At 35.2% G+C, this 26,944-nt stretch overlaps 1 protein-coding gene across 6 annotated transcripts in view; it reads right to left on the bottom strand.

Moving 5' to 3' along the window:
- Positions 1-25,310, bottom strand: part of ULK4 (unc-51 like kinase 4) — a 231,653-nt gene extending 206,343 nt beyond the window's left edge. Inside the window, exons 1-18 of one of the 6 annotated variants that reach the window (XM_027451164.3) lie at positions 25,093-25,221; positions 23,233-23,321; positions 22,671-22,824; positions 21,846-21,945; positions 18,525-18,664; positions 17,047-17,209; positions 14,457-14,558; positions 13,572-13,655; positions 12,674-12,749; positions 11,966-12,061; positions 10,132-10,247; positions 9,934-10,006; positions 7,941-8,040; positions 7,310-7,414; positions 5,528-5,588; positions 3,484-3,665; positions 2,682-2,728; positions 1,827-1,905 (exon numbers count right to left, since the gene is read on the bottom strand). In XM_027451164.3, coding sequence (XP_027306965.3) covers positions 1,827-1,905; positions 2,682-2,728; positions 3,484-3,665; positions 5,528-5,588; positions 7,310-7,414; positions 7,941-8,040; positions 9,934-10,006; positions 10,132-10,247; positions 11,966-12,061; positions 12,674-12,749; positions 13,572-13,655; positions 14,457-14,558; positions 17,047-17,209; positions 18,525-18,664; positions 21,846-21,945; positions 22,671-22,824; positions 23,233-23,285 — 1,731 coding nt within the window. In that variant the 5' untranslated portion in view covers positions 23,286-23,321; positions 25,093-25,221. Of the gene's footprint in view, positions 1-1,826; positions 1,906-2,681; positions 2,729-3,483; positions 3,666-5,527; positions 5,589-7,309; positions 7,415-7,940; positions 8,041-9,933; positions 10,007-10,131; positions 10,248-11,965; positions 12,062-12,673; positions 12,750-13,571; positions 13,656-14,456; positions 14,559-17,046; positions 17,210-18,524; positions 18,665-21,845; positions 21,946-22,670; positions 22,825-23,232; positions 23,322-23,781; positions 23,824-25,092 lie in introns of those variants that run through there. The other 5 variants (XM_038173765.2, XM_072033362.1, XM_072033361.1 and 2 more) reach the window with 5 other exon arrangements.
- Positions 25,311-26,944: the final 1,634 nt, after the last annotated feature.

The raw sequence follows: 26,944 nt of genomic DNA, 5'->3' as shown, positions 1-26,944 counted from the left end.
AGCAGAGCTGATGCTGTTTGAACTGTATTAAAATTCAGTTTTGTTAATTTTAAAAACCATAATTTTCCTAATTAATGCATATGAAAATTGATTTTAATTCATAGAAGAATGATAATGAGAATTTTCTTTTCTAGTCCTTCAGTTTAAGTGGGTCACTGGTCTCAGATTTAACTTGCTTTTTGAAGTACATGTATCTTCCTAAAAAATGCTAAATTAATTCTGTGAATGATTTTATGTTCATATGAAAAACACAAAACTTGAAACATTTCGAATAAAACCATATTACAGTTCAATGTAAAGCAGCATTAGTCTATTGCTTTTACATTGTCAAAGCAGACTAGAATATACAGTGTCGAGCACAAATAACATATAGAATCACAGAACACTGTCTATGGTGGAAACTGTGACTGCCAGTCAGCTCAGTTTTGTTTGTTTTTTTACCGGAATTTTAAAAGTTAGCCACCCTTTCCTGGCTTTCCCCACTTTGTAACTTTATAAAAGACATCCTCCTCTCCCCCCCAAAAAAAAATAATAGAAATTATGTTTTGAGAGCAGCTTTCACTACAGAATTTAAATGGTATTCAACATCGCAAGATGGCCATAATCATTCTAGATAATGAAATGACAAGGTGCACTATTCATTAAATGAAAAAAACAGAGAGGCCCACAACAGCAGAAAGATCCCCCCCCCCCTTTTTTTTTTTTTTTGGCAATTCAGCTAACTATTATCCAGTAACATTTTCCTGTGTGCCAGATCTGCACGCCAGATCTGCACAATATGAAGACATATGACCTCACTGTTCTCTAACTCCCTGAGGAGGAGAAGCACAGAAGCTGATGCCGGTCTCTGCTCCCTGGTCACTAATGAGAGGACATGAGGGAACAGCACAAAGCAGCACCAGGGGAGGTTCAGAGTGAACCTGAGGAAAAATGTCTCTACCATGAGGGTGGTCAAATGCTGGAACAGGCTTGCTGGAAAAGTGGTTAATGCCTAAAGCCTGTCAGTGTTGAAGAAGCATTTAGACAATGCCCTCAGTAACATGCTTTAACTGTTGGTTAGCCCTGAAGTGGTCATGCAGTTGGACACGATCTTCACATGTCTCTTCCAGTTGAAATATTCTATTCTGTATTTGCAAAGTGTGTTAGCATATTTGCAAAGTGAGTTTAGCAGTTGTGTTTCCTCACATTCAAATACCAGCTATACCTCATGAAGTAGAAACGATGTCAACCTCACAGCTTAAACAGATATTGAACAGCAAATACTCTTAAGTTTATGAAATATGTGTATGTATCACACACAAAAAAGGATGGTAAGATCATTTTAATTTCTGTTTAAATCAAATCAGTTGCACAGAATGAAAAACGAACAAACAATTCAAAATATTTTTCTTCTCCAAAGAAAGTTACTTGCTTCTTCAATTGTGCACATTCTTCAAGAATTGTGAGAAATCTCAAACAAGTTCCAACTCAATAAATTTTTGTAAAAGGAAAAAAGATTTCTAAGAAGCAATTGTATTATTATAATAATTATATTTCAGGATAACCAAATAAGTCAACATTTTTTTCTTCTTACACCCATACAAAAGTATGACAGTGACTACTTGATTTTTCTGAAGAGAAATATAGGCTAGAGCTTTATCCTTTTGGGTGGTTCTGCCGCAGTTTAGTAAAGATTGCAATAACTACATAGAATAAACACAGAAGTTTACATATTTAATTATATTTCCATTTTCATATAAGGGGAAAAATAAAGCTGTGAAAAACTGACAGTCATTAACAATGTTAAACTTATTAACTGTGTTAAAAAAAAATAAATGGAAAGTTACCTCAGAAACAGGTACATTTTCTCTGAGTTCAGATGTGTGTAATGCCAGTAAAGCAATCACCCGAGCAACTTTAGCACGTCTGTATATGAAATACATTTTTTGTAGATGAAGAAAAACTACTTCAAAAATACCACAAAACAATCGTCTTGCTGCTTATATTTTACAGATTACTAAGGAAAGGAAATATTTGAAGTGCTATTTACAGCTCAAAAGTTATTTTTATTTCAATTTTTATGCCAAATTTTTTCAGTATTTCAGATTCATTTACCAAATTCATGCAAAAATATATGTTTTTTTCCTTCAGCAGTGAAAAATTTAGATTCTTTGTTACAGCCTTAGTAGTAAGTCATGCTCCCATTCAGTTTTCTTAAAATAGAGGAAATCCCGAAGAGATCATTTTAAACTTTTTAGCATGACTGACAAAACAAAACAAACAAACAACAAAAAAAGTAGGTATCAGCAAATCAGCTTTATGTGTTTCATTAAAGAAAAAATGTAGGAGTATTAACATTTACTAAACAAGCAGCAGAGGGCACTATCACCTTCAAATATTTCTGACAAACATTTTAAAAACCTATCCTTACAGGTATTTTACTACTATTACAGTATGGCTTAGTTTATCAAATATTGTTGCTTAAAATCACTGAATAAACCAAGTTATATAACTTTTAGAAAAAATTTTAAACATTTAATATAGTAAGTCTGGCAAAAGAGCAGCATGTTAACTCAATACTGAAAGACTTCAATATTATATATACACTGCCAGTCAAGCAGTTCGAAAAACCAAAAAACTCCTAAAGAATCACTGACGATCCCATATTTGAAAAAAAATTATTTAAAATATTTGTTACTTACATATCCCAGTTGGCGGCTGCACGCAGCTGCTGTATTAACACTGGAAACTATCGTTTAAAGAAGAAGATAAACATTAATGATTTTCAGTGATCTGACACAACCTGATGTTTAAAAAAAAACTCAAAATACTAGTAACTATTTAAAAATGTATTTGGATAGCATTTGCAAAAAATATTATAGATAAAGACTATAGATATTGTCCAAACACATCAATTACCAATAAAAATGCTGAGAGTAAAAGAATATTTATATATATATATATATATATATATATATATATATTATTTTTTTTTAATTGCTGAATGTATAAGTTTGAGAAAAATATTTTTTCTTTGTGCATACAACTATGCAGAGGAAAAAATGATGCTTTCATCTACAAATACAGATTATCATACAGTATTAACCAGCAAGTATTTAGGAAATTAAATTTAATTTTGTGAGAATGGACAGCAATAGTTGGGAAATGCTAAAAAATAGATTGATTTGACAAACAGTCACTTAAAAAATAACTAGATAATTATATCCTCATTTCTAAAATGTTCTGTTAGTTAGCATTTCAGTTATTGAATTATTGTAATAATAATAAATAAGAATTGTACACTGACAATGGAATACAGCAATTTCCAACAGTTCTCCTTTAGGAAAACTTACATGGAATTCAATAATGTTTTAATTGTTTTGTACTTAATTGGTCATATTGTTTGTCATTACACCAATAGTTTCTTGAAATATTACTAAATGAAGCTGATTTTTGCTACAATGGCAAGCATGTAAACCATGTTGATTCCTTCAGCGCTTTTACCAGGTGAGAGTTAACCAGCCGACTTGCAACTTCCTTGTGGACAGCCACAGTACACAGGTAATAGAGTAAATTCAGTTTAGAACGTGCTGCTCCTGCATTTTTCTCAGTGGAATCAAGCAATGAAGTTGCTTGTTGCAAGAAGTCATTCCAGTCCACATCTTTCATAGATGATAACTTCTCAGCTAACCATAAGAAACAAGTAGATAAAGATTATAGAAATCAAAAAAGAAATAATACATACAAAGCATAAAAAGATAATAAAAACCTTGAGACGTTTTTGAAAGTGCAACCCTCCCAAGTCCCTGGTCTTTAAGTAAACATTCTACTTTTTTCTAAATATAGGGCCAGTGTTTTTGACCTTAATCATTACTAATTCTTGAAAACTAAGTGCAGTTTCATTACAGCAATATTGAGGTAAAAACTAACCAAAGTCAGAAAAATCACCGAAGAATCAATTGCAACAAACTTGATTTTTTAAATATATTTTTAAATAAATATTCATACAGATAGATATCTATCTGGTTAAGCTTTAAGAGTATCAGAACATTGATAACTTGAAGAGGAACACAAGTAAACAGCCACTAGGAACATTAGCATAGATATTGTAGTTCAGCACAGCAATCATTGTATGGGAATTGAGAATTTTCCAAAGACTTCCTTATCTTTTTCAAGGGCTAACTTCAGTCCATTTTAGTAATCATATATCCCCCCAGTTTTGGCTAGCTTTTTACTACCAATTTATCTGACTCCAAAACAGAAAAGAGCATGGCTATATTTTAAACCTGTCTTACACTTAAGTAGCACACTAACTAATAAAGACAATTAAAATTTACATCAGTGAAGGTGAAAAGCAGTTTGAATTTCAGGTATTTATTTCTTTTTTTTCTTTTCTCCATATTGCCTTTAATAATAAGGACGAACTGTTGATAAACAGTACCAAATTTGCTATCTTCAAAAAACAAACCAGGAACAAGCCAAAAATAAAAATAAAAATGAAAAAGCTACAACCCTAAAAGCATTACAACCACAAAAAATACTCTTCCATATTAAATAAATATACACAATAGCAGACAAACATCAGATTATCAGAATGATATTGGACTGACATTGTAGGTACTTAAATGTAAAATTAAATAAAATACCATCTCCTCAGGTTCCTGAGTCTGATCTTTTTGCCTAGGACATTAGCCAAATTCAAGATTTTTTCTTTTACTGCAATCTTAAGTGTAGTAACTATCAAATTTCTTCAACAAATTTGTAACTATCAAACAACAAATTAACTCTCCAAAATACATACTGTATAGAAAGAAAAGGGGGACTTTGACATCTAGGAAGAGATGCTATCTGAATTCTACGAGTACTTGCCTGATGTCCCCTTTCAAGAACAGTACACCCTAACAGTACTTCCTTAAATAGACAAGAGGAAACATTCCAAAGAAAGAAATGGTACAGTCATGACAATGTGCAGCCTTTTGTTTTCAGAAATAACAGACTTGCTAGAGGTTAAAAACACTACAAAAACAAACAAAAACACCCACAAATCTATGCTATCCACTGGGAACGTTTCACAATTATATGTGGGACTGCCAAGTATTATAGCTTATCAACACTGCACATTTTAACATCCTGTTTTCATTTGCTTCTTTAACTTCGTCAAGTTTTAGTCCATTTGGCTGAATATCTCAATTAAAATCTTTTTTTTTTTTTTTTTTTTTTACAAAAAATATTAAAAGGAAAAAATCTGTCTTTCCCATGCTAAAAAAAAAGTAAAATAAATTGTTGGCTGTCTTATTTTAAATCTTTTGAGCATCAGCTTGTAATTGAAAAGTGCAAAAGAAAAAGAAAGGGTATATGTAACTATTACCACTTGAAAATTCTACTCGTTTTTGTTCTAGCTAAAAAGATAACATTTGCAACTTTGGCTTTGAAAAAAACAATTGAGTTCTCCCCATGAGAACTTATAATCTACAAAGGGAGGCTAGTCTTAGGATAGTTACATCATCATGTGCAGAACATAGAAGTCTTAACCTCAGCAGACCCATACCTGAATATGCTGGTATAGATAAAGTTTTCAAGTCAAATCTAACTGGCACTTGCTTCATTATCTGTAAAAGCAAAACACACACATCACAACTAGTTTTAATGCATTTCTAGAAGTCTTTCAGCAATTGAACATGGAAACATGAATGTGAAACAAAGATACAGGATGGCTGTACAAATCACTGCTCATTACTGAGCTGTTTTCCATTATTTCCCACTATGCATTTCTTTCAAGCAGATATATGAGATTTAACTCCACGTTTTGAGTACAATTGTTAGCATTTCCATTTAAATACTTGGTTTTATTTAACAGAAATACAAAAACATTGATTTTAAGTTTACATTTTTACCTTTCTTCTACACAGAAGAATATCAAAGCTATATAAAGGATCTAGTCTGATACACAGCTGAAAGCTCACAAAAAGTTTAAGAAAGAAAGAAAAATAAAAGAAGGTTTTCAGTTCCACAGATTAGCAGAACACAGGGCAATTTTACAACATAAGCTGATATTTCAGCTTTTACTTTTCTGCCAGCATCTAGTCAATCCATTCACAGGAGATTAAATTGCAAACTCTTCAGCATTACCAGGTGTCAGTGTCATCCATTAATGTGAAGACTGCAAAGTCTGCAGTGACTCTGATTACATGCCCGTGGAACTTAGAGGGATACTTTGCATTAATTCTGAACCTAGGATTCCATGGTAAAGAAATTAGTCTGCATGTACACTTCCCCCCAGTCTCATCTCTTACAATTGTAGTCAGAAGAGAAGCAGTGAAGGGTTAAGGCTTCATGTCTAAGCCCTGAGACAGGACTGTGAATTCACAGAGGTGGCATTCAAATGTTTCATTACCTTTGAAATTCTCCATTGGCGGCCACCCAACCCAAACACAGTATTATTGGGTAGTTTTTCTGTCCAGCTATGCAAGAATTTGAGTGTGTTAAGAATTCCATTAAAACAAACAAAAATACAGTTATACTAAAACAACGGCTGTAAGAATTTTCTACTGAGCTAATCACTTCCAATAAAAAGTGTTACAGTCCTGCATCTCCCACTTACTGAGTCAAGTTACCAAAATAATAGATGTAGGACAAGAGAGTCTCTAACCTATCGTTCCTTCTACCAATACTGCACAGGGACCTACAGGTGCATGTTACACTGTGATTGCAGTGCAGAACTAATTCTTTTTTGGCTTTCCCTTTGCTGTCAAACAAGCGTCAGTCTCCACTCAAGAGACTCATCACAAACAGTTTTCAAGTTACAATCCGTAAGACAGAAATTGGATGGATATTTCTTACAACTTCAAGTCTTCTTTTCCAGAAAAGTTCATGCGTATTAGAAATATTACCATGACCTTCATAACCTTACAGAGTAACAGAAGTTATTTAGAAGTTATACTTCTAAACTAGATGGCTTCATGGACAGCTTTGCTTTTAGCACACCAAAACACAATGAGCCTTGTGTTCATTTAAGTAATAATAAGAAAGCAAGTTATCAGAAAACAAATCTACAAAAGCACTGAACACAGCATTTAGTAGATTCCATTTCTTGTAAACCATGAATATTACTATTCAATCCCAAAATAATTCTGTCCTCCAAACTAGCAATACAATAGGGTTACAAAAGAATGCCAAAAACTTGCACGAGAGCTTTCCAGATGACGAGGTGGAACTGCTTTAGAGAAAGAGTTATAAAATACAGGAAAGGAGTTTCACCCTGATTACAGATTTATCTACAAAAATAGACTCACCCACAAGTTCCTGAATCTTATATTTCATTTTGCCATACCTTTGGATTGTCAATGATTGGTGTCACGATAAGATCAGATTCAGTGTAAATGAGCTCTTTCAATGTTGACTCCATATCCTGCTGACTTGAGCACCTATTTTTATCCTAGAACAAGAACAAAGGTTTTTGAAATACTTTTGCACAAAAGAAGAAGATATGTTTATTGCCACAATATTTCATTTAAATGTTATACCACGGAGTTTGGCCATATAAATTCTATAATTAAAATTGCTTTTTATTCATATAGTAGTAAATAAGGCCTCCTAACTAAAAATTATGATAAACACACATATGTGAGAAACAGTCACAGGTCCACAAAAAGCTTGCTTGCAAACTAAGCTTAAAAAAGTAGATGGGACAGTAGATAAGACAGAATTACCTTCTACTATGCATGGGGAATAAAAAAAAAAAAAGGAAGACAAAGTATCTTGATTAACTCCTACATCTGGAGTTCTGCAAACTATTTTCTTTTTTCTTTAAATTTGCACACTAAAGGAACTACTACTGTATGAATTACTTTTCCATTATAACTATAGAATGGGGAAGAAGTAGTTTGTCTTTGTTACAGACTCAAGGCTATAATTCTAACTGTGATGATACCTCCATCTCTCAGTATAATTTTCCTACTCACCTTTGTCAAGCATGAATCTCTTTGATGAGAATTTTGGATTGGGGCAGTAGTAACATCACTTACTTCTACTGTAACGCTGGTTCTAGGAGTAGGACGAGAACTAAAAAGAGACAAAAATTGTGATTTATTTTGTTGTTATTAATTTTCTCCTGGCTGCCAAATCTTTGTAAGCTGGTGGAAATGAAAAACTGTCTCATTTTCATATACGAGTGTGAAGCAGGCTTGTTTTTTAATTTCTTTAAAAATCCTGTCTACTAATTAGAAAACAAAGAGCGACCAGAACACTGCAGTTGTGCAATTTTAATCAAGCTGCTAGTGAACTCTTTTGCGGTAGAATACATTTAAATTTTATATGTTTAAAATCAACTTTAGAATTATTAAAATTAGCAGGTCAGGAAACACTGATTTATTCGACACCTTTAAATGAGTAGACATTTGCAGAATCTTAATTTGCAGAAAGTAATATACATATTCAGTTGCAAATCAGGTTTTTTTTATTAGAAAAAGCAACTAAACTAAAAGTACAATCACAAGACAAAATTAAAGATACTCATTGAAATCAAAGATCAAATGACTAACATAGATCCCATTTTTAACCTTATTTTGTCTTGTGTATTTTGGACAGTAACATAAATTTAATAGGCAAAAGGAAGTGGTGCCTAAATATCTGGTTGGTGGTGCCTAATGGATCTGGTTGGAAGTTTAAACAGTCTCACTTCCTAAATCAAAAAACCATGATTTCTACCTAGGAGGCAGAACAAATTATTCTAGGTTCCCATATCAATCATTTATCAAACATTTTTTCCAAAACTAATTTGCTTTTATATACATTTGAAAGACAGAAAGTCTTTCTTATTTTTCCAGTTCTCAGTTTGTTTCTCGGGTAAAACAAGACAAGAAATCAGTGAATCAAACTACTTGACCTATTCCCTTTTCACATGTATAAGAAGCTACCGCTGTCAAAAGCTGATTAACCACCCTGACAGTTGAATAAATTCTGGTGCCAAGTGACATGACAGGAACTTCCTTACACTCCAATGCTTTAAGCTTGAAGAAATTCAATCATTCAAGCAAAGAGTAGAAACAGGATTAAAATTTCTACATATTGCCTTTCTTCTTTTTATTATTAAAATAAGTGTACTCACCATAAATAAAATACATTGGTCTTAAAAGTACACTTTTGGATTATATGGTTTTATATCAAGTGTTTGTACTACCATTGCAGTCCGTCTTCTCAGCAAATTAAGGCAAATGACAAGTGACATTCTGAATTGCTAAAAGTATGTTTTTATCTCATTTTTACATTTTTCCATCACAGCTGAGTAATAATACTTTATTAAACCAACTGAAATAACTGGAAAAGTATCATGCATAAAAGCTCTATTTCAGGTTACATAAGAATCTTGAAAGAGTGTTTTATTTTAAACAGAAATATTTCTGCCTGATGAGGACAAGAATTAAACCTTTTTTTTATTATTATTATTATTATTTTTGTAGAGCCTGCTTGGCTTGTAAATTAGTACAAGTTTCAGAATCGCACCGCAGGTGAAACATATCACTTAAATCAATCACGATTTTTTATTTAATACCTATAGCACTACTTAGTAAATACCAACAGCTTGTGATAAAGAGCCACAGGCAGAATTTCTTAATGCATCTTGAGATGAACATTTATTCTTTCACATCTAAAGTAACTATATTATAAACACATTCTCCTGTCTAAACAAAGAAAGAAGTTCTAAATGGAGTCTTCTGTTTAGGCAAACACATGAGAAAGAACCAATTTCATAAAGCCAAAACATTGCTTTAACCATACACCTTGTTTTAACTGGTATTCAAGTGCACCTTAATATTAAATTGTTGATAGAAAATTCAAAAGGATACAAGGAAACACTGTAAGAAAACATTACAAACAGAATAATAAAGTATCTGAATAGACGGGGAAAAAAACAGATTTTCTAGGGCCTTCTAACTATTGCTTTGATTTTCATACCTGAGAAGAAATATGGATTCATTTAATTCACCATCAACTACATTTTTGGGGCGCAGCTCAGCTGGATTTTCTACTGAAAGAGAACATGAAGTCATACTTGAAGTTAGGAAGAAACAAAACACAGGAAATAAGCATGTTGGTAAGACTGACAAAATTCACAGGACACATAATGATTCAAAATAACATAACAAATATTACCTATTTTGAAGGAATTGCTTTGTAGCTTAATATCCGCTGTAGAAGATGACAGATTTTTATAAGCTCCTTCTGGCTCCTTGGTATTCCAAGACACAGATGATACTGCGTCCTCATTGCTGTTTAATAGGAAATAGTAATTATATAACTTAAAAAAAGAAATCAGATGGATCATATCTGTTTTTATTGGAATTATTAACATGCAATTTAACTGTCATTCTCATAGATCAGCATCCTATAGTAATATGTGTTATAAAAACTTTTTATAGTAGTAAAGGCAAGAATGAAAAATAAGTTTCTGGCAAGTGACTTAGAGAATACTAAGAAATTACAAATTTATTTTTGAATTTAGTAAATAAATTTATACCCCAAAATAATAGAGCTGTAAAGAAGTATTAAAAGCTTTAGAGACCTTTCAATTTTCACAGAAAGAAGTTACAACTGCCGTATAATGAAGCAGGCTTAATAATGAAGTTTATAACCTAGATTAAGGTCAATAAAAACTACCTTTTTTAGCTTTTGCTTAAGGATTGACCTGGCAATTAATTGCACTTTTTGTTTCTTTATACCTGCCCTATTCACACGGAACTGGGTCATAAAACTTTCATCTTCACGAAGGGTTTCCAGAATATCTAATATTAATCTCTACCATATTGTGAAAAAAAATGGGCCTCATATTTGGAAAGGAAAAAGTAGACAACTTCTTTTCCATGTCAAGCCCATGTCCTAGGCTTGCCATATTTGCCAATTAGTGCATATCTCTGTATATTTCAGAAGCATTAGGAGACCATCAAGAGTAAGGTCAAAAGATTATTCTGTTCCTCTGAGAATTCCTCAAAGAGGAACACTGTGGTGGAGGTTGACCTAAGTCTCACTAATACGTTGAAGAAGTTCTGACTTTGTGGTATGAACTTGAAATCTGGATTTATTACCTGCCTGTTTGGAGAAAGTAGTAATGAAATGAAAAGACAAAGAGCAGCATTCCAAATAAGAATAAAAATTAGTAACAAAAGTGCTGCAGCACTGGTACCACAAATAGGTATTGAACAATGCAAGAGAGAATTTAAAAATAGATAAAACACAAAAGCATTCAGCATTCTAAAATAAAACTATTTTCACAGGAGTTCCCTGGATGGAACCTAAAGTATCATTCAAATATTTATAACTACGGATCATTAAAACACACCATAATTGGAAATTAAAAAATTAAAAGCAGCAAGATAATGGACATTTGAGGAAGCCTATTTAATGTATAAGCCTGTTTTCATAAAAGGGTTGGGTGTTTCTGCATATATAAGAGTATTATAGATTTAAAAAGAAAACATTAGATTAATGCTTTACTCTATAAACTCTATAATGCTTTACTCTATAAACAAGAAATATGGGTTAGCTGCATTTGCGAGGCTGAAATGAATCTACATGTATATGGATTGTTTTTATGATTAAGCTTAGAACATCACAAAACCTAACAAAAAACTTCAATAAAAGAGATAAAATTGACTCATAAGGTTCTAGAAAGGTTTTTGAAGAACAGTATTACAAGTCAAATTACCAAGCACCTTTGTTATATGAAAAATGAAAATAAATAGAAATGTTAATACATTCTAGGGAGAAAGGACTATTGAAAGCAACAGGTACTATAATACACTAATAGGATAATGCAATTGCTAAGGCTCCCGGATTGTTCATTGGATGGAGTAACATTTCATTCATCAATTAGTTGTCAATGTGAAAATTCTAAGCAAAATTCAAAGACTGAAATACTCACAGGAAAACAAAACAAAAAAGTAAAAATATTGGTTCACTTGTATGCTACATCTGTTTGCACACTCAGTACCTTAAGCTTGGTCCCTGGCTGTCTGCAGAATCACCATCACAGTGGCCAAGAGAGCCTTTCCAGAATGGGTGCTGCAACAGGTCTGTCCAATTCAACCTATTGAAAAGCAACAAACAAACTGAAAAAACAATAGCAAAGTAGAGCTAAAAAGACAGATAGCAGGCTAGGTTTAGTATCACTGGGTTCAATGAAGCAACTAATCCCTTTGAGTTGTATTTGGACAGCAAAAAAGTTTTCTTATATGAGAAACTTTTTGCCTCAATTGAAATGCCTCATTCACACAACACAGAGGGATGAGGTTAAGACTGAAAAAGACCGTTCGGCCAATACCAAAATTTAAATTATTTGAACTACCCTGCAAATGATAATCTTACATTATACAGCAATTAAGACTTAACACCTATAAATCAAAGCCTTATATAATAGATGAGCCCATTGCTCTGGAATAGCAAAGACATCTAGTTTAAAAAGCTACCCATCATCCCTGATATAATTATGTATTTAGCACCACCTACAAAAACACAAAGCTATATTTAATCAGAACAGTCCTTATATCTTTGCATTAAAAAGTGTAATTTGTTCTTTCATGAGGGTTAAAATTATTTTTGCATTGTTGCATACAGAACAGTATACGTGTAGTACCATAGCAGTGTTTTTTTTCCAGAGGTGAAAAGACAATGTAAACAACTCATCAATTAGACACTTTACCTCTTTTGAGGATCCTTTTGAAGCAAGCCATCAAGTAAACTAATGAACTCTGCAGAAGGTTTCTGGGAAGCAGAACCTGCAAACACATAAGGTGAGGATTGGGTACCAAAACCAACTGTCAACTCCGATAAGGTAGATCAAATCTTTATCTGAAAATAGTATCAGAACAGCTTATTTTAATAGTATTTTCATCTGAAAAAAAATGTGAATGCATCAGAAGTTCTAAATATAAACTCTGCATTTCAAAGGATCCTCTGAAGCAGCAAAAAACAATACATGGTTACCAAACTAATTTGATTTTTTATATGCTTAAAGGACCACCCTCCATTATCATACAGCTATTAGCAGAAAATAGAGTTGAAAGCTGCTTTAACTGAAATTTACATCAACCCTGACAGTTTTAAAAGGACCGTTGTTGCATCCTATTACACAGAAGATGTTTCCAGAACTCTTAGTTAAATGAGAAAGACTGATTCTGAGAGCTCAAAACTCTGAAATGCAATTTATCCACTTTGACAACAAAGTTTCCCTTAGAATTGAAAGGAGTAACAGTTTTAACTCTACTGCACTGTTCTCATTGCTACTAACTGAAAAGGGACACCAATATTCAAGTGTCGCCATGAATACCACCAATGCCCAGAATGACAGAGTTCAAAAATTCCATCCTGGACAGTACATTTATTTTTAATTCTTAACACTAAATGATACGCCTGTTTGTCAATAGAGAAATAAACATTCACCATTAATGGAAGAAGTTCTCAGCAAACGAAAAGCAACTGTAACATTCACTTTGAACAGCTAAATAATTCCTGCAATGAACTTCAGAAGAAACAGTGCAAAGTAAAACCAACTTAAGTATTACACTGATTTGACATATTTAACAAGAGCAAATTGTTACCCGCTGGTCTAGGTGGCAGTGGATCTTCATACAGAATCTTTTCAACTAACTCAGAGGAGTTGTCTGAGAAGAATGGTGGTTTTCCTACAAACAAACAGAAGGTTTATTTCCCTGATTAGGCAAACTTCAAAATGGCTTTCAGTTGCAATAATACACATTGAGCTCATTTCCCAAAGAAAACATCCAAAGCAATAAACACCTTCACTCTGAATTCTATTTACCAAGTTCACTTCTTAACTTAAACAAAAAAAACTTTCTAAATTCTTCTACCATGAACAGCAGAAGAGGCCAAGGACAGAACATGCACTAAAGATGGCTTGAGGGAGGCCACCATGACAGCTCTGTATAAATCAGCAGTAAGACAGCCAGCAGAAAAAGTCTAAGCAGAAAATGTCGATCCAGCAGATCAGTGTGTTATCTAAGACTTCAGAACACTGCACTGTAATTGTTTGATGCTGAAGTTTTCCTTCCAGCTGCAGCCAATGCTAAGTTTATCTGCAGGAAGCCTAATGACTAGTTTTATTCTAGTTACAGTTTTCTCCTTGGCCAGATTAATGCACCCACAGTTTAATATTAAAAGATAAAAACATTACACTGCCAGAATGCAAGTACTGCTGCAATTTCAAGCAGTATTTGAGGAATACAAGTCGGTTAATATTGTTATATTTAGATCTCATTCAAAAGTAGAGCTTAATAGTATAACTTTAATTGACTGCTTGACAGAGTCCCATACCATTAAGTAAATTTAATATATTCTTCAAGAAATCTTTCAAACCTGTCTTAATTCTTCCTTAACTTCCCTGGAAAGTAAACAAGAATTTATATTGGGACCACAAAATATGTTTTCATTACCACTGATACTAAAGAAATATATAAACTTACAACCTGAAAACATTTCATAAAGTAAACATCCCAAGGACCACAGATCGCTGGATTTGGAAAAGTCTTCTCCCTTTATTGCTTCTGGAGCCATGTATACTGGGTTGCCTACAAAATACAGTGTACAAATTCAATTCAGCATCTATTCTGCAGAACACTAAATTTTCTCTCCACACTTCAGTGTGTTAGGGTTTATCTCCTATTAGATGCAAGAAAATTGAGATACCACACATAATTTGAAAGTAACTTCCTCTTATACCTTTCTTAAATTATGTATGATTACAGAAACTATTTTGTTGTTTACTTCCCTCCCATTAACCAACTTGGTTTGTGCTATATTTTCTAATACAATCAATGCAAAGAGTGCTTTGATATACCTTGACAGTTTCCACAGCCAAGGAAATTGGGAATAATGTTAAACCAACATAATTCTCATGTGAATAACAGAACAGATTAGGTTATATCCGGTTTTATATTAAATATATATATATATCCTAAGACATAAATTTCCATAACATTAGAAGACTGCTAGAAAAACAAGGTAGTCATTAAAATGGTCTAAACTAGTTATACCTATTTTCACACATTAAAACATTATAAAAACATCACGTCAGATTATGGCAGTTCATTCAGAAAACCCTAATTTGTTTTGTTATAGAAAAAAATATATATGCAGTTCCTATTTCTACAGTAGCTTCCAACTAAACACTAACTAGATTCTCCAAAATCTCTGTAAGAATTATGCAAACTCAGCAAAAATGTAAATTTCATAGTCCTTTAAAAAGCTTATTTTGGATTCTTTTGCTATCAGATTTTTTTTTTTTTAAGTGACAATAGGTCGTTAACCATACAATTGAAAAAGCTGTTCTGAAAGGCAACAGGAAAGAGATTAGATTTGTATTTCTTCCTGAATAAAGATCTGGTTTTGGTCTTAATATTTTCAGTATGTGCTTTCTGCAGGAGAGAGCAAAGTATTGAGAAAGCTCTCTTTGTTCCCACAAAATATTGCCAAGAATTCCATTGTTCCATATAACAGTAACTGCTATGACACATCATTATCTTGGAAATAGATGTCTGTGAGATGCTCCAAGACATGAACTATTGAAAGATTCTGAAGATTAAAAACAAAAATCTGAAGTTCTCTTATTTGATGAAAACAAAACATAGTGTTTGCCATGTAGTCCATTGTCATGGATGTCTCTTAAATTAAAACAAAGGAACTCTCATACTTCAAAAAGAAACACTCTTTCTTAATGGAATGCTCTTTCTTTGGTATCTTTAGTACTAAAACAGTCAAACCTCAAACTAGAAGTGAAATGGAACACTGGCGTCAAAAAGGATAATTAAAGTCTTATGTCAATAAAAATCACAAAAGCCTATTTCTAAGCTATTTTAAATGGATACCTAACAGCAGTGCAGTCTCCAATTACAGTTGCTGCAGTTCTGTGTAGTACTTACTGAGTTGTGTATACTTTTAACATGAAGTTAATGGAAATTACTCCTAGACCCTATGGAGTCTGCAGCACTTTTTTTTTTCTTAATGTATATACTAAACACTAGAGATATAAATGTCGTTAATTATTAAAGATAGTTTAAGTTCAATTTCCAATGTTTTTAGTGATTTTTATTATTTTTGTAATCCTACTACTTGTACTTAGCTTATGATACGTGAAATGCATCAAGGACCAACGGTATTTCACTGAGTTATTTCTTTTAATAATCATTACTTTTCATCAAATAGAATGTACAATTTAATCACCCTTAGCAAACCCAAACACAATTAACATTTTCAATTAATTAGCTACCTTGAACCATTTTCAATCTCATCCATATACACATAAAAAAAAAAAAAAAAAAGACAAATTTTGGTTCTATTTTTTCTTTTTCTCCAATGAAAAATAAAACCAGAACAGTTTATGAGCTAATGAAAACTTGTTCACGATACAGAAACAGTTTGTACATTAAGCCCTACTGCTGGGATGTGATGTCAGTTGCAAAAAAGCCTTTTAAAAACTGAAAGTTTACAGGCTGTATTATATTTATTTAACAATCACCTATGTGTAAGGTTCAATCCAAAAATAACCTGAAGTCTATTTAAAACGAGTAGGAAAGGTAAGTAATTGTTAACCTATCATATGATTTATGACAGAAGGATATTTTTCCAGTTCTTAGTTAAACTGTTCTTGTAAAGTTTAGAATTATGGCCATACACCTGTAAAACACAGCTTCTCTACTTCTTACTCACTCACAAGCGTTGTTCCCTCTCTATGTTATAATCCCTCCAAACAATCTTTAAGAGCAAATTTTTTAGTTTTAAGCCTACTTAAGGAAATCCCCACATGCGGGATATGTAAACCCTGCTTACAGAGAAGTTACAGATGATGCTTTCCATTGCAAAGACAATGGCATTTACAAACGTCCACCCAACACAATTAATTATTCAGTTTTTCCAGGAATTTAGTAAGCCCTAACAGAGTGATGACCAGTTACCTTCTTTCAAAGTCTCCTCTCAAAATTATTTATAACAAGGGCTTTTTCCCCGCTTTCATTCTGGCCCTTTGGTTTAAAGCAGTTTTGACTAGTAGAAGTATCATACCTCGAAATCTGTCTTTCACGCATCTTTGTGGAGTGCCTTCACTGACATCTCCTCCTGGTTCTTCAGAGGAAATTAAATCAAAAAGCTCTTCCAGATTTTCACCATCTGCTTTCGCCAAGCAAAAATTACTGAATTTCAAACTACCACGTCCTTCCAGCAGGATCTACAGGGATAAACAGAATCCAACAAACAAGTACCAGATCTTAACAGTAGTGACTGCTGAAATTTCCAATATAAACTAAAAAAATAAGAAGCATAATCAAATCATTTAAGTAAAGAGATGAATGATCACTTTCATATTCTTATAACCAGAAAATTTCCTATGCTCACAACAGAACCATCAATGGTTCAACACACATTTTTGTTTATTTATTAAATCAAAACAATAATGATGTTACTGCAGTGAAAAAAAGAGAGTAGAAGTAAGATATGTTGTGAAGTAAAAGAATAATAAAAAGTAACACTGAGGAAAAAAAAAAAAAGTGAATCTTTCCAATTTGATCCAGCAGAAAATTCTAAAGATTTTGTCTAACAAACATGAGAATTTTCCCCATGCCGTCACTGCATAAAGACATAATTAAAATAAACGTAATTTCCATAATTAAAAATTTCAGAATCCCAAAAATGTTGTTTGAAGAAATTGCCCATTTAGTCAAACTGGAGGAAAAAGTCTTACTTTTGCACTTTATTCTGTGTTCAAAAGAATACTTTACAGTTTTTACATTTTCTTTTTTTCTCTTATTCTTCAGAAAAAATACAGAGGCATTACCACTATGCTTTATTTACATATTCATATCTACTTACTGCACTTTGACCCACAAATGACAAACTGATTACAACTGCAAGTTTTACAGAAAATTCAGACACAAGGGCAACTTCACCACTTATAGATCAAGATCAAAAACAAAATTACTGTTAAAGCAAGAACTTTTGATCACAGCTACATTCACTTTACTATCTAAATTAAAACCATGAACTTTGACTGAACCGTATGCAAGTTCCACATGGACAGTCAACGACAGAAATTGAAAGATTGTTGGTTTTATGCAAGTTAAAGATGATAATTTAAATGGCATTTGGAAACAATGGAGAAAGTTATTTACAAATAAAGTTAACTTTACTCCCTTGTTAGCATTTTCTGTGACTTCAAAATATCCTGCAGCATGATAGAGCAGGTATAATATGAGGTTAGGGCCCTAAGATAGAGAACTAAAATCCTTGATTAACTCAGACCAGTACATCAAGCCAAAAAGAATCTATAGTTCTATCAAATTTAGAATACAGAAATAAATCAATTAGATCATAAACTATTCAAGCTCATTTCTTGTTGTCTTTACATTTATTACAAAGCTCAACTGGCCTCCAACATTAGATAGGCTTCTCACAAACAGTACAATAGGAATAATGATTAACACTCCGATAATGATTAACACGCAAGGTAATATACAACATCCACTATAAATAATGCTCCTTGTTACCTTTCCAGGTGTCAGTTCACAGAAGATAATTCCAAGATTATGAATGTGGTGTAAACCAGTAATCAAGTCTACACCAAATTCTCTCACTACGTCTTCAGGTAGATGTTCATCTTGAGCAATAAGAGATTCTAGAGAACCACCTGAAATATGTTTACACATGGTCAGCACAGGAATTATTTGTGCATATATAGAAAATGTCAGGCAAAGACATTATACATCTTCAAAAGAGGTCAAGCTAAAATGATAACCAGTATTTGTTAAAAATATCTTGAGATTATAAAATAATTACAAAACGTACAGAAAAATGTATTTCCAAGATTGTGACAAAAAGCCTAAGTTTGACTACAATAAAATTGAATGCAAGACTTTAACAACGCTTTCATATCGTTTAATTTTGCAAAGGAAACACAAGGCAAAAAAAAATCCCCATGAAGTAGTGCATCATGTCCCAGTGTGATAGCACACACGGGTTTGACTCCTTAACTCATCCAGCAGGGATCGGGGTAAGAGAATAAATAATACCAAGAGCACACTAGCAACATCTATGAACAAGCACTAGAACTAATGACGTGGAATTCCTCACTAAGTTCTTGGACAAAAGAAATAGTAAAGTTCTGAGGTCCAGAGGTCAACATCATTCAACAGATGTACTTTGTTTGTTCTTCACACATGGTATTCTTATACTGTCCTCTTCTTGATTCTTGTGTGAGTCAGTCCTTCATTTTTATCCTTTCCTCTTTTAGGTTTTAAAAAAGAATAAAAAATACTCAGGAATGAATTTTCACATCTCAGTCTTCTTGTACAAATCCCAGCAGCCCAGCCCAGCAAGTCTGCTCACCTCTCTGGACTTCTCATCCTAACAAAACTTTCTTCTGTGTCATGACAAAATCTCCACTCTCCTTCTTCACTAACTTTTGACCACCGTTCCTCCAATTCTGATCTGATTACACCTACAAAGCGTTGCAAATATCCCTCACATCTTCTACTACCCATGTCCCTCTCTATGCGTCACATTTGCTTTCTATGCTTTTCCCCACTACTGTTACTATTTCTCTGTCCCTGCAAAATCTCTTCTCCCATCACCTGGTTCTCCACATCCCAGTGATTCTCAGGTATCGCAGACACATCCCATTTGAGTCATGGCTGACCTAACTCTTCACAAGACTTGGACTTCTCCTAATTACCCACCTTCTACCAGTTCATTGCTCAAACAGTCTTTCTTCTTCCTGTCCCAGTCTACCATCCTAAATTCCACATTCCCATCTTCCCAAGACCCCATTTCTCTTCTGTATTTGTTCCTTTACACCTAATCTGTTTCCCCAAGACCCTGCACTGTATTTTGTGAATTGTCTATGGGTTTTCTGGATTATCTATCACGTGTTAGCCAAATCATGCAGATTAAAAAAAAAAAAAAAAGACAAAAATAAGTACCCAAATGAAAACAGGGTTTAGGAGAGCTTTCCATAGAGAAGGATAATAGATCTTCTATTCCAAATCACATAACAGATTTTTCTGAGCTTTTTTTCCACTTCCCTCGTTTTAGTAATTTCTTTCAGAGAATAGTATGACTGTAGGGCCTTTTAACAACAGTATTCTTCAAGTTATACAATGCTGCTGAATCTTAAAATCATCCAAAATCTTTTTTACACTGTTTAGCATATCAGTCACCTTTACAGCCCACCCCGTACTATGTAACTAAAAATAGTAAAGAATTTTCCATCATTCTTAGTTACCACTTTTTACAATGTATTTTAGAGGGCTATGTAGAGAATAGTCCCATAATATGACCAAATATACTAGGAGAAAAAAATAGTGAAGCCAGCAGCACAAAAGTATGCTGCATCTGGTAACAGAAATTCACTTGTCATCTTGAGATGAGCGAGAGATCACCCACATGTCAAAAGCAGTTTTCAGGGCTCTATACAGAATCAATAAGAAATTCCTATCTTATTCGATTTAAAAGTATGCTAGCTCCAACACATCCTCCCTGCAGCAAACTGCTGACAAAGAATATAGGGATTCCAAGCAGAATTTGAGACGAGTCAGATGGAAGCTTTATTAACTATGCCTACAGTGAGAGAACATTCAGGCAGCTTTTACTTCTCTGCTCTTCCATTCTCTGCCAAGTGACAATGATGGAGAGATGGCTCCTGATGTTCCACTTGTATACGTCCCACCAGTATTATCTTAGCTTAGAAGTGGGGGTTGGACACAATCATAGACTGTTAGCTTTTAATCAAAGGAACGTTGTTTTAGTTAGATAGACTTCTTAGCCAGACATCTCAAATCTTAAATATTAATAACTTCACCACCACACTGCGATACTGCAAGGTAAAATGCATAATAATTGCTCTAACTGTTCTTAATGAATGTCTGGCTGTCTAATAACTCACATACACTAAGACTAGGCAATTAGGCCAAAGCTTCCAAATCAGCCAACTAACTTCACTTCTGAAAATTGAAAGTACGATCTGATTATTCGTCAGGACTTTTAGCTTCTCCAGTAATTTCTGGAAATAGAATTCTGGACAGAAAAAAAAGGCAGTGTGCAATATTGACTCTTACTGTGAAACAAATCCCACATATCAAAATTTTAACATGTATCTCTTGCACAACTGGAGCTCTTTTCTTTCCATGTAGAGGAAAGCATACTATCTAAAGTTTAAAAAATGCTTTAAAACCTTTCTGTTTTAACAGATTGACAAGAAACTATCAAAACTCAGTGAATCACTTAATGCAGTTTTGGGTTCTGAACACACCCGAATTAATATCTTAACAGAAGAGTCAAAACACTTCTGTTGAACAGGAAAAAAACAAACAGCAACAACAACAAAACTTATACAGAACTGCCCCTTGATTAAAAAAAAGAAGCATTTATACAATGTCAAGTCACTTGTAAAGTATAACTTATTCACTCCTTGCCCTATTTATTATGGTATGCTATAAAATGAGAACACCAAAGTTGACAGTCATTAGAAATCTTTTCTCAAGTAAAATTTTATATAACTACCCTCCCTCTACTCACAATTTCAGTTCCCCTGAGTAGACCCACCTGTTAAGATTACAAACTAAGATTATGTCATATAAATTAACATTTAACATGACACACTGTGAAGTAGAAGAGAAATATGACTTGAGTGAAATTCTAAAAAACATTTCCAGAAGCAATTTTTTTAAAGCATACATACATATATCATACACAATACATGATTTTTAATTTTTTCAAAAACCTAAGTAAGCATTTGTTGTAGGAAAAACTGTTAAAGTAAATCTCTTACAAATACCTGTACAATATTTTTTTAATTTCTGAGTTTACCTTACCTGTGCACAATTCCACTACAAGCCAGAGATGGTTGCTTGTTTCATACCATTCATGAAATGTCACTATATTCTTGTGTCTGATTTCATGAGTCAGACGAACCTAGAACAAAGTTCCTAACATTTTTAATAGGAAAAAAACGGCTGTATATATGGACTGTAGGGGGAGTTGAGACAATATAGCTTTTCTCTAGGTCAACTGCTCATTCTTTTACCTATTCCAGCAGACAAAGGATTTAAAAATTAATTTCTAACTTTTAAGATTTTAATTTTACATGTAAGTTGAGGACAGATAACTTTCCCCATAGACCTTGCCCTATTTAACCTCTTTCAAAAATATGGGAAAGTTCCCCAACCACTCAAATACAGACACTGTAGATTTGCAAGCACTATTTAACTTCTCTGCATCATTAAAACAGTAACAGACTCCAAATCAGAATTTGGGATTAAACTTGGATTTCTGCTTTCTTTTTCAGTGAGAACACAACTGTGAGGAAAATATGGTTGGATGTAGTAAGAGGAAATAAAATGAATGTATGAAAACAGCTTTTTTTTTTTTCCCCAAAAGGTTCTCTGATGTATCATAGAAATGGTAAGCCTCTAAGCATGATTTCATGCATGCGATTTACACAATAAAACCTGATGAGAGAAATAAACAATTTAAAGTAAGACTCAAAGTATAGGACTTTGAAATCTTAAGAAGCTGATATAAATGACAACAAACTCCATGTAAACAAGCAATTGGTGTTTTTCTTTACTATCACCTGTGCTACAAAAATTTTTTAGGCTATATTGTTTCCCAGATTTAGCAGGAAAAACATCACTTACCCAGTTTGTTATTTCAGCTCTTTTGCATTTATCAGTGCAAAGAATAGCAACAAAATTAATTGTCCCCTTTCTTCTTCCTTTATAAACAACTGTCTTGTTTCCTCTTCCTATCTCTTCATACAGAATGAAGTTCTCCATGCTTAAGGATGCTTCACTGGCAAGGGATTAGAAATATGATATTACTTCCATAAACAGATAAACCTTTAAAGGAAGAAGGTGGAAGGGGGATGTGTTCAAATTTATTAATAACTGAGGTACTGCATTTACATGCACAATTCTTAAAAAGAGGGATTGTATACATCCAGAAAGATCAAACATAAATATCTCACAGAAGGCCTGCTCTCAGGAAATCTGATCAGAATTTTTGAACAGGTGACAGTATTTTCCACTTCCAAAGCTCTTTACACATTCCACCAATTACAGATGGGCCAATAACTAGGAATTACAAATATTTTACCAGTAAATAAAATTCTAAATTTGATATCATGATTTTTAAGCTCTACACAAAACTGCTGGCCAAATGAGAATATCCTAAAGAGAAAGCCTTAACAAATACGATTACCGTTTCTGCCCAGGGGCACACCAGGTGCATGGTCCCCTGCAGCTTTCCACCATGTAATTTAACCCTTCTAAATAGTTTAATCAACATAACTGAAAAAAAAAAAAAAAAAAAACACAGGAATCAGTATTGTCGCCAATACTACGCTGCCTGTAATGTTACCAGTTATAGGAGTCAGTGTTAAGTTTTTTGTTTGCATTGAATAGTTTTTATCCATGAAAAAGCTGTGTAAATTTGCTGACTAACATTGCATTGTGGGAGTCAACAAATTCTACAAAAAAGTTATAGTTTTGTCTCACTAATTTTGTGTGCTTTGTATACTGAAACAAATTAAACAAATTCCAAAGACAGGATATATTGCTAGCTAGTACTCAGTGTTTACCCTGTGGTAAGTTCTTCCAGCTCGCGGCCAACTCAGCTCTTTCAACTACCCGCTGAATTACTTTCTAAGCCATTTGGAGTTGCTTGCTCTCATCTCAACATGAATTCTTCCTCCTTGTTTATAAAATGGTTGTTTTTTCCCTCAGCCAGGCCAGTTCTCAGTGTAGTTACCTTAAAACCACAGGAAAGCTGAATCTCACAGCAGGCAGCACTGCAACAAGAACCATCAACAAGGCTGCTGAAGTGGTACTGTTGCCAAATGCGTAATTACAAACCAGAGACTCAATTTTGCTTCAACTCTCTTATAAGGAGCTTTCAGATCTCCTTGACTGACATACTGAAGACCAAAACGAGACCAGAGACTTCTCAAGTCTTCACACAGAACTTTAGGTGATTAAAAATAAAATAAAATAAAATCATTGGACACTAGACAACAAAGCGTCCATCACTGAAATCTCCGTGAAACCCCTCAGAAGCACCCAAAACAGCAGGGTGCAGATGCCAAGGGAACCACATTTGCTCGGGCCAGCAGGATGCAGGACCAGGACACCCAGAAAACCCAGCTCCAGAGGCATTTTCCTTCTTCTCTTGCCCAGCGAACGGCCAGAGCACGCACAACTGAGCAGCACCTGTGGGCCTGAGGCCTCCCGCAGCCCAAGCCCTGCTGAGGAAGGCCACCTTATAATCACAGAATGGTTAAGGTTGGAAGAGACCTCCAAGATCATCTCATCCAACCATCCCCCTACTACCAATGTCACCCACTAAACCATGTCCTGAAGCACCACATCCAACCTTTCCTTGAACACCCCCAGGGACGGTGACTCCACCACCCCCCTGGGCAACCCATTCCAGTGCCTGACTGCTCTTTCTGAGAAGAAATGTCTCTTCATTTCCAGCCTAAACCTCCCCTGGTGCAACTTGAGGCCACTCCCTCTGGTCCTATCAGTAGTTATCTACGAGAAGAGGCTGACCCCAGCTCCACACACCTTCCTTTCAGGCAGTTGTAGAGATCAATAAGGTCTTCCCTGAGCTTCCTCTTCCCCAGACTAGACAACCCCAGTTCCCTCAGCCGCTCCTCACAGGACTTGTGTTCCAGACCCTTCACCAGCTTCGTAGCCATTTTGTGGACACACTCCAGGGCCTCGATGTCCTTCTTGTAGTGAGGGGCCCAAAGCTGAACACAGCACTTGAGGTGCAGCCTCACCAAAGCAGAGTACAGGGGGACGATCACCTCCCTGACCCTGCTGGCTACACTATTTCTGATACAAGCCAGGATGCTTGGTGTCATCTGCAAACTACTGAGGGTGCACTCAATTCCCTCATCCAAATCATCAGTACAGACTAATATTAAAGAGGATGGGCCCCAACACCGACCCCTGGGGAGCACCACCGGTGACCGGCCGCCAGCTGCATTTCACTCCATTCACCGCCACTCTCTGTGCCCGGCCATCCAGCCACTTTTTAACCCAGCAAAGCGTGTACCTGTCCGTGCTGCCCGCCCCTGCAGGAGACGATGCAATGGGGGGACCGTACCAAAGGCCCTGCTGAAGTCCTGGCAGCCGTTGGTTCTCTCGCCCCTCACCCGCCAGCCATGAGGCGGCGGGCGAGCGGCACCCACCCGCCCCGGGGGGCCGCAGGGCCCCGCTCTGCCGCCATCGCCCGCCGCTCAGCCCCGCCCGCCGGCCCGGAGCCTCCCATGCCCCGCTTTGGGGTGGCAGAGGGGTGCGTGCATACAGGGAGCTCCCCGCCACACGCCGCACAGAGGGAGAGACACCGCCACAACACGCAAAGAGACTCCCACAGCTGGTTTATTTCTCAATATTTTTATTATAGCGAGGAAAAGCCGCAAAGCGCCAGGAAGGCCTGCCCGCTCCCCCCGCCGCAGCGCTCAGGTCCTCGCCGCCGCGCGCCCGTATCCAGGAGACGGCGACGGACGCCGGAGCCGCCATTGGAGCGGGGCGGGGGCCGCCGCGGGTCCCCGGATGTAGCCGGAGCGCCGCCTGGTTGCTAGGCAGACTCTGGTTGCCCGGCAACCGGCAGGCCCTCCCCGGCCTAACGGCCCCTGAAACAGTTTTTTTCCATTTTTTGTCTGTAAAGCGGAGGTTTCACGTCATTCTTCATCCTTAGGTCCTTCCCCTCCCCTTCTCTTCTTCCCCTAAAAAGTAAATACCAACTCCTTTAACATTTAGCTTTTAACAGCGTTCAGTGTATCTCCCCAAGACAAGCTGTGAATAATTATTTTATCAGTTGTCCCACTTCACCCTCCTAACAGTTTTGAGCCCACCAGTACATTTCAACCTGGTATACTAAAAGAAATAGCGTCACAGAAACACTGAATCACAGTATCCTCAACAGGATAAGTTAAATAATAGATACGAATAACAGAAATGTCAGTGCTGAAAGCAGGAGTGATTTGGGATGTTTTGTTGACTGGGCTCATAAGAACTGAAAAATATCATGTGTGTGTGCAACAAAATTGCTCATTTCTTAATAATTCTTAATAATTTCAGATTCTGTCCCATTTTGCAGCGTTATGTTTTCAGCAATTAGAGTTGATCTGTAATTGTCAACGAAGCTGCAGTTTTGGAACTGCACAAGCATAATAAATTGTCCGTTTCTTTTTTAATGTAAATGAGTAGTTGACAGATATAAATAAACAGAATACATAAATAGATGTCAGCCGGTTTCTTTAAGTCGGCGCAAGAAAAGTACGCTTTGAAGAGGGATTTATTTAGATTTAGAAGGGTGTATATTTTGTCTTTGGCTCTGCTGAGGGTGACCGATATAAAGCAGAGGGAACTCAAGTGCAGAACCAGTTCCAACAGCAGCGTGATGGCAGAGCTTAGAAAAGCTACTTAATTGAATTGTCCCTGCCCAACAGGACAAAACTAAGCCATAATAACTGTCAAATTACCGCCTTTGCTTTAACATTTCTAGTTTTTTGTCCTGCGTACAGCTTTCTGTTAAATTAATCCAGGTTAAGGATTGTATTTATGCAAGAGGGGAATTTGTGGGGAATGAGTTGTTATGAATTTTAAGTCTTTTGAGACCTTTACATAAGAGCACCCATAGCAATACAGAGCAGAAAGAGAAACACAAACAAAATGCCTTAATAACAAGGCAGAGACTCATAGCCTTTCAAATTAAATGGTCTTCATAATGAAGAATGTTTAGTGCAATTAAAAGTACACCCAGGGGACGTATTGACTCATACCACCTCCCCACCCCCCCTTTTTTTTTCCAGTTCCCCTTAGTTGGGAACTATGATATTTTGTGTGTTGTTGATACACACACTTCATTATACATTTGTATCTTTCTCACCATCAAGATGCGT

This window comes from Anas platyrhynchos, chromosome 2, assembly GCF_047663525.1.
Source record: "Anas platyrhynchos isolate ZD024472 breed Pekin duck chromosome 2, IASCAAS_PekinDuck_T2T, whole genome shotgun sequence".
Classification (NCBI taxonomy): domain Eukaryota; kingdom Metazoa; phylum Chordata; class Aves; order Anseriformes; family Anatidae; genus Anas; species Anas platyrhynchos.
This window is presented reverse-complemented; position numbering and strand designations above follow the sequence as displayed.